General features: G+C 37.8%; 2 protein-coding genes across 6 annotated transcripts; both read left to right on the top strand.

Moving 5' to 3' along the window:
- Window positions 1–39: 39 nt before the first annotated feature.
- LOC124349657 (methyl farnesoate epoxidase-like) lies at window positions 40–3028 on the top strand. 4 transcript variants are annotated; one of them, XM_046800426.1, is made up of 10 exons: window positions 53–244; window positions 325–457; window positions 810–1055; window positions 1129–1550; window positions 1616–1733; window positions 1797–1865; window positions 1952–2060; window positions 2125–2242; window positions 2485–2629; window positions 2712–3028. In XM_046800426.1, the coding sequence occupies exons 2-10, from the start codon at window positions 376–378 to the stop codon at window positions 2891–2893; spliced, it is 1491 nt and encodes a 496-aa protein (XP_046656382.1). In that variant the 5' UTR covers window positions 53–244; window positions 325–375; the 3' UTR covers window positions 2894–3028. The 4 variants fall into 4 exon arrangements, 3 of the variants coding, with proteins under 3 accessions (XP_046656382.1, XP_046656381.1, XP_046656383.1); XM_046800427.1 differs by having other exon boundaries at window positions 57–337; window positions 427–457; XR_006920303.1 differs by having other exon boundaries at window positions 40–457; window positions 2115–2242; window positions 2712–2851.
- A 924-nt stretch (window positions 3029–3952) lies between these two features.
- LOC124349456 (S1 RNA-binding domain-containing protein 1-like) lies at window positions 3953–8046 on the top strand. 2 transcript variants are annotated; one of them, XM_046800081.1, is made up of 16 exons: window positions 3953–4604; window positions 4707–4894; window positions 4957–5074; window positions 5136–5371; window positions 5429–5573; window positions 5644–5827; window positions 5892–6035; window positions 6101–6245; window positions 6310–6509; window positions 6576–6708; window positions 6782–6838; window positions 6896–7069; window positions 7126–7251; window positions 7311–7396; window positions 7468–7638; window positions 7698–8046. In XM_046800081.1, exons 1-16 carry the CDS (start codon window positions 4227–4229, stop codon window positions 7877–7879), a joined length of 2667 nt encoding a protein of 888 aa, XP_046656037.1. In that variant the 5' UTR covers window positions 3953–4226; the 3' UTR covers window positions 7880–8046. The 2 variants fall into 2 exon arrangements, with proteins under 2 accessions (XP_046656037.1, XP_046656036.1); XM_046800080.1 differs by having other exon boundaries at window positions 3953–4619.
- The last annotated feature ends 31 nt before the right edge of the window (window positions 8047–8077 follow it).

Raw genomic sequence — 8077 nt, 5'->3', positions numbered from 1 at the left:
TTTCGATGTTGTTTTATTTTTTAAAATGTAGAACCATACTTCTATAGCCAACGGGAGCGTTATCCTAGCTTTCTACCTACGTGATTCATGGCACGCAAATGTAAACAACTGTCGGAAACGGCTGTACTTAACAAATTAGAAAAAAAAAAGAGGACGAACGCTCCATCGCATGGTCTAGGGTTTACGACTCATTGCTGCAACTTGTTGTTGTTGCTATCCAGCATTTTATTTTGTTCGCCCGTTCGTAAGCTACATCCAGAACGCCTTCGGCGGTTTTACTTCGAGCCCATGGAGAATTTTTTAATCACGTCGCTCTCCACATAGTCGGATCTGAAAGGTGAATCGAAACAGAAGAGCCTTGCATTTGCTGTCAACATGATTGTGGAAATCTGTTTATTGGCTCTCTCCATTGTTTTAATATTCCAGTTATCGAGAAAGCCAAAAAACTTTCCCCCAGGTACGTTAAAAGTCAACATCTTTTTTTTTTTTTATTTGAATTCTCAGATTAACCAAAAATAGAATCTATCTTAGTACCTTACAGTTTAGGAATTTTATTTTTAAAATCATCTTTTGGGTTTAATTGGTTTAAATCTGGGTTTAAAGTTTTACGCTACGACACAGTTCGTTACTTTCACACGTTGGAGGACACCGGAAATCGCGTGAAGGGTGTAAGGACTGTAAGCCTGGTGTGCACGAAAAAATTTCAACTGTGATTCTTTTTTCATTCAAATCTAGGATGCACGCGACTTCCCTATTCAGTATTCACAGTTTCTAATGAATTCAGTGCAATTATTATTTTATTATTTCAGGACCGATGGGATTGCCTTTTATTGGATATTTACCTTTTGTGAACAAACTCGATCCTTATGTGCATAAAGCAATGAAAAAATTAGCAGAAATCCACGGACCAGTGACTGGATTTTATTTGGGCCCATTTCAGCCTTTCATTTCGGTTTGCGGGTATGAAGCCGTTAAAGAAGCGCTACATAATGAAGATCTCAATGGTCGTCCATCTAGCGGGACGATCACGGAAAGAACGTTTGGCAAAAAGCTCGGTAATACAAAGTACGATTTGGCCTTTATTTTCGAAAATGATGACTTAATGTGAACTATCCGATTTTCCTTCAGGTATAATGTTTACAGATGGCGACTTTTTACGTGAGCAGCGGCGGTTCACGCTCCGCCATCTTCGTGATTTAGGATTTGGACGAACTTCATCGGAGAATCTCATCCACGAAGAAATCCATGAACTGATTGAAGAGATAAAAATTTCTGCCAGTTCCCATCCTGATTCCGTAGTCGATTTCAAAGCCTTGTTCAATCCTACCTTAATCAATATCCTGTGGGCATTTATTGCTGGTAAACGGTACAAGCATAATGACGAGGAACTAAATCGTTTGTTGCATATGGTCGACTTATTTGTTGCGAGCGGAAACAATGTGAGATCAAACTTGCCTATACCTGCTGTTCTGCTTCGTAACTTTCCCATTTTAAAAAAGATTATTGGCTTGCGCACTGATATGTTTGTTCCTATCCAGAATTTCATTCGAGTAAGTCAGTTAGATTTTTGGTGTTTCACGTGGGATTGTTTAAAATATAGCCGCTTAATTTTCAGGCCGCCATAGATGAGCATGAAGAGAACCCTTCTGAGGACGATCCTCGTGATTTTATCGATGTTTATCTTTCTGAAGCGAAGAAACATGAGAAAGTCAATCCTGTGTCTACATTTCACAGTATGCTAACGTGAAAGTGACCCACTAAATCCAAATTCAATTTTCACTGTCTTTAAATTTCAGAGGAGCAGCTGATTAGTCTCATTTTTGATTTATTCATCGCTGGAGGGGATACCACAGGCAACTCCATTGGTCAGCTTCAAATACTTAAGCAACTGTTAAAACTTGTATTATTTTGCGCTGAAAAATTTTAACTAAAATATTTTATCCTTTTAAAGGATTTGTATTGTTGTACCTCATACACCATCCAGATGTCCAGCGTAAGATGCAGGAAGAATTAGACAGTGTTTGCGGATCTTCCATGCCAACCTTAGCGCAACGTCCAAGGTTTGTTGCTTAACAACTCATGTAATTGTGTTCGGCTAATTACATGCTTTGGAGAAATCCCCAGTTTACCCTATACGGAAGCTGTCTTGTTGGAGGCTTCACGTTTGTCCTCTATTGTACCGTTTTCCATTCCCCATTATGCTTTAAAGGATACCCAACTCCAAGGAAGCACTATACCCAAAGTAAGTTTGTTCTCCACTATTCTCTGATATGGAATGCCAAATTGACAGAATCGTTCAATTAGTTTTCAATCGATAATACCAAACTCATTTTACTAAGAAGCGTAGACATTCAAAAATCAAAATCATCCCGCGGACGGAGGTGACCAATAGGAGTAATATGAGCAGTTAACTTGTGTTCTATTTGGCATTCCATACATTGAAGCTAGAAAATAATAATAACTTGCTATTTGCGTTTATTCAAGGGGAGTATTGTACAAATCAATCTCTATTCGGTTCATTTGGATGAAAAATACTGGAACGATCCTGAGGAATTTCAACCCGAGCGACATCTTAGTGCTGATGGTACAACTGTTATAAAATCGGATCGGATTCTCCCGTTTGGGGCTGGTGAGTTTCATTTTTTCCCTCTTTGTAGCTGGTTAAAAGACTGATTGATTATAACGTGTGTTATTGATTTTCATGCAACCAGGTAAGCGGATGTGTTTGGGAGAATCGCTAGCCCGAAACACGCTTTACTTGTTCGTAACCAGTTTGGTCAAGTCTTTCCAGTTTCAAGCAATACCGAATGAACCTCTACCAACTCTTGATCCTCGAATGGGATTCGTTCAGGTGTACGCCCCATTTAAAGCTGTTATTAAATCAAGAAATTGATCGGAGTTTTTTATAAGGTATATTAACAACTTAGTAGCTTCTTTACATTACTGTTACCGCTAGCCTTTTTACATTACTGTTACTGCTCACAAGACATAATATCAGTACGCATAATTATAATAATAAACTGTGTTTTACATTAATTCAATGTTTGGCGAAATCGGACGAAACATTTAAAGGGATCGCTCCCCTGGTTCCTATAGACAATAGAACCCAGGCATTTTGATATGGTACTTAGTTACAGATGTTTTTTTTATTATTCGAACGTTAATTATTGATTCGGAATTCGGAAAATGCCTAACCCCCCTTTTTTTGGGGGGGGGGGGGGCAGCGATGTTCGTTTAATGAGAACAGACATGGACATTTTGTGATTGAATCCACATTATCACATGAAGTTCTATATCACCACCGCATCACATCAAACTGACTCGTGTTCGATTCTTTGCCCCTCCCTTTTATGCAATATCTAATCTGTGTATCCATAACCTGTATTTTGGCGGTCTTCTATATGCAGCAACATTAAATCAGGAGTTCAAATATTCCTCTCTTCTAAACTCACTTTCCGATCTTATAGTCTCCCCGTTGCTGTAAAAACGTCTTTCGCAAATATCATAACCCACTTGACCCCTGTATCTCTACTAGTTGTTCTCACGTTCACGAAGTTGTATTCGTTGTATTGTTCAGTCGTATACTTACCTACTGTGATCGTCTTCCGTAACCGTTCACTCGTTTATGCAATGTGGTCATTGGGGCCCAATGTTCACAGCGCAATGAAGTATTACCAGCGTGTACCCATAAGTCGCAATTGGGTTACCTTACCACTCCAAACAATTTTTCCTTTAATTGTAAAACTTTTTATCTAAAACTTGTTTATTATTTCTCTCTTTTTTCACATTTTTTTAATTTTCGAACACACAACACTTTTGAAAGATGAACGTGATCAAGGGGAGATGTTATAATATTTAGTTGTCCAATCCAAAAATGAAAAGCCCGCCCATAATAGTTTAAAAGTATTTTCATTTTCGTCCACTAGAGGGCTCAATCGAGCAATAGCTGACGAATTGTTTTGAAAAATTTGAATGGCTGGCAGCGAAATCAGGCCAATCTTCATTCCACAAACAAATCATTAGCAGGTGGCACGAGGCATGAAATTGTGTGTAGCAGTAGTCGAATATGTTGACTATTAAAAAGTGGTTCTAATTTCTAAGAAATCAACAAATTCCTTCCCTTACGAATATACCCTACTTCCTACTAGGCTACTAGGTCTATATACTTCTATACCAATAGAATCTCGCCAGTCTAAACCTTGTTGAGTGAAAAGAAAGAGAACAAAATGAAGAGGCACAATGATGAAAATCCAACTGCACCCAGCACAAAAAAGTTTAAAAGTAGATGGGATGTGGGACCTAATGATGTTGAAAATGAGGTGTTATGTCTTGGAGTCTATCCAAAGAGTGATATTGAAACTAGGAAAAAAATCCAGCCCAACAGTGATATTGAAAGGAAAAGAATCCAACCTAAAACCGATATTGAAAGGAAAATAACCCAGCCAGCAGCAAAAATCCAGCCCAACAGTGATGTTGAAAGGAAAAGAATCCAACCCAAACGTGACATTGAAAGGAAAATAACCGAGCCCAAAACTGATATTGAAAAGAAAAAGATTCAGCCTAAGAATGATGCCCAGCAAAAATACAAAGACCACTGTGGACAAGACCACTGTGGACAAGTAAATATCTTACTTTTCTTTCCTAATGCCATGTTAACACGTAACACCACACTTCTATATTTAATATTTCTTTTTTGCTGCATATAGGCCACATGGGAAATTCACGAAGTATTGGCTGATTCTTATGGAGTTCCTTTGTCCGCTTGTAAAAAATTCACATCACTAATCAAAGAAGACTGTACTCTGCCCTTCATTGCTCGATACAGGAAAGAGATGGTAGGCAATCTGGATATAGAAGTTCTGAGAAAAATGAAGTCATCTCTGGAAGATTTACAGTAAATTATTTTATACTTGCAAACATACTTAATCAATGAATTTTAATTGAATGTTGTTCTAGAAAAGTGCAAGGAAAGATTGCCTCAGTTGTTAAAACCTTGGAAAAACAACAAGTTCTTACTCCTTCACTGAATGAGACAATTTGTAACATCAAAGATCTTGATGAACTAGAATTTTGTGTATGTATTGTAAAGATTGTCAAAACAAGACAAGAAAATTAACTGTTATTCTAAATTGCAGTATGCCCCATTTAAAGATTCAAAGAAGAAGACCCTAGCTGCCAAAGCATTAGAACTGGGCCTGGAAGCACCTGCTTTAGCTTTGCTTGAAGGAGTGAAACATGTTTCCATCGAGACCCTTTTGAATGTGGATGTAGAAGGTCTTGATTCTATGAAGAGTGTTGAACTCGGGATCCAACATGTGATAGCTGATGTCATTGGGAAAAATAAAGAAAATGTGGACAAACTGAGTCAACTGTAAGAAAATGTCGATCAAGATTTAAAGTGTAAATTAATTAATCATTTAAAACTTAGAATTACAAGAGCAGATGTCCGCCTTTGTATCACAAAATCACGGAGCGCAGACAAACAGAATCCTAGTGATCTTTCCAAATTTGAGTCATACATCGACAAAACATTTAGTGTAGGAAGCCCAGATAATCCTATCAAACCTCATTTGGTAAGAACATTTTTTTTATTTTATTTTAACCAAAGAAATTTGTTATCAGGTTTTTTGGGTTGTTTCACAGTTTTTGGCCATTAGCAGAGGTGAAGACTTGAAAATACTGTCTCTGAAAATAGTTTTCCCTGAACACGTGGAATCTGATTGGATCAAGTTCTGTGAAAACAAGTACGGTAAACAAGACAGTAAACGTAGTGATTTCCGCACGATAATTATTACAAAGAGTATCAAGGACGCTTACACGCGAATAGGTAAAAATATACATAATTTGTTTAGTTGGTTTACATTTATTTGTTCTTCGATTCAATTTCATAGTGGAACCTCTCATAAAGCGACGAATTAAAGCACGGCTAACTGAAAAATCTCACCATGCATCTGTCGATGTCTTCGCAAAAAATTTAAAGAGTTTGCTGCTATCACCCCCTTTACCAAATACCACAGTTCTTGGCCTCGATCCTGGTAAATACGTAAAAATGCTTAAATCTCTTTTGTGTTGATTTTAACCATTTAGTTGAAATGATCAGGATTCAAGCATGGTTGCAAGTGCGCCGCGGTTTCTCCAAATGGTGTCGTACTCCACACAGAAACTATTTACATTCGATTTGGCGATCGAGATGTGGTGCGACAACCTGCTGCCACGTCTCTCAAAAATATGGTACAGAAATACGGGTAAGAAATAATTCTGTTTTATCAGTTCAATTTAAAATCAAGTTCACCGTTTGTTTGGTTACAGATGTTCAACAGTTGCTATCGGGAATGGAACAGCTTGTCGCGAAACGGAAGATTTTTTGAGCCAACTGATTGAGAAAGGCGTTTTTAAACCAATCGATGTGAGGTTTACCATTATTAATGAATGTGGAGCGTCCATTTATTCATGCTCTCCCGAAGCTAAAGAAGAATTCCCTCAACTAGAACCGAATGTGATAAGCGCTAGTAAGAACCACTAAATATAATATATCGAGCTTATGAGATTGTTAACACTGGGCTTGGATTTTACAGTTTCAATTGCTCGTCGGCTCCAGGACCCTTTGACGGAGTATGTTCGCATTTCACCGCGTCACATTGGTATTGGAATGTACCAGCACGACATTTCGATCAAACAGCTGGAGGCGGCTTTGGACGATATTGTCAGGTAAAGTGTTCTACCTATAAAAATTTGGCTTTGAAACCTTGGATCTTATGATAGAAATCTTTTGTGTCGTTAGCGAGTGTGTTTCTTTCGTTGGCGTTGACATCAACAGTTGTCCACCTCATGTACTCAGGTAAATCAATTATTCTGCTTATGTTTTAAGTTGGATAACTAGTTTTTTTTTTTATAGTAAAGTGGCCGGTTTGAGTTGCAACAAAGCAAAGAAGATTATCGACTATCGCACAAAACATGGGCAGTTTACTAACCGTCAACAAATTCTTGACGTACCAACACTTGGCCCTGTAACTTTTCAGCAATGTGCTGGCTTTTTAACCATTCCGGAAACATCATCAGCAAGCTCCAGGTAGTGTACACAATTAAAACGTTTCGGATTCAATTAATATTTTCTTCTCTTTACAGCGATAGCAGTGATCAAAAGCCGACTAAGCCAAGCAAAGGATCTCGCGGGAAAAAAGCTGTTTGCCTTTCGACTAATCCCTTAGATCGTACGTGCGTTCATCCAGAATCTTATGATTTGGCAAAAACGTAATAACCCACACTTAATTGTTCATTTATTTATTATTTAAACTTTTTTGAAATTGCAGAATAATTGACTTGTTTGGAGGAAATCTCGAGGAAATTGGTCATGAGTCATTCATCCGAAAGCTGCAAGTGTTTCTCGCTACTAAATGTACGATTTTGGTTTAGTCATTTTAGTTTTACAGGCATCTGTTAACGACTGTTTTATGCTTTTTGTATTAGCGTCAGGCCAAATCGCCCTTCAACTGGAAGAAACAGAAGGCAAGATTGAGCAAATACTACAAAGCATATCGCAACCGCTCCGATATGACTTGCGTACCAAATTCGACAAGCCTTTGTTCAAAAGAAGCGTAACTTCATTGGCTGACATCAAAGTTGGACAAGAACTCAGAGGTTTATAATTACATTTTTCAAAGCTGTATCAATTTTTAATCAATTGCGATATTGATTAGGTCGAATCAACAATGTCACGGATTTTGGGGCTTTTGTAGACATTGGAGTAGGAAAAGACGCATTGTTGCATTCAAGCCGTATGAAAGGGAAAAAGGAGAGTCTTTCAGTTACCAATCAAATTTACGTGAAAGTTCTCAGTATCGATGTGTCGCAACAGCGAATATCATTGGAACTAATTTAAATTTATATTATGAAATGTTTTTGCTCTGCTTTAAATTACTGGATAATTTCTTTGAATTATCTCCTACGGTTTTTAAAATCTCAATTGAACAGTTGAAGCGTTGAACACCAAATGTATTTTGTGTCCATCTTGTGAGAGAAATTAGAGTTGGTTATTAGCGCCATTGAGTCATGTCTTCCCGTGTTGTTGTGTTGTCTG

The sequence above is a fragment of the Daphnia pulicaria genome, chromosome 7 (assembly GCF_021234035.1).
Source record: "Daphnia pulicaria isolate SC F1-1A chromosome 7, SC_F0-13Bv2, whole genome shotgun sequence".
Lineage (NCBI taxonomy): Eukaryota > Metazoa > Arthropoda > Branchiopoda > Diplostraca > Daphniidae > Daphnia > Daphnia pulicaria.
The sequence above is the reverse complement of the archived record's forward strand: the minus strand, read 5'-3'. Positions and strand labels throughout refer to the sequence as shown.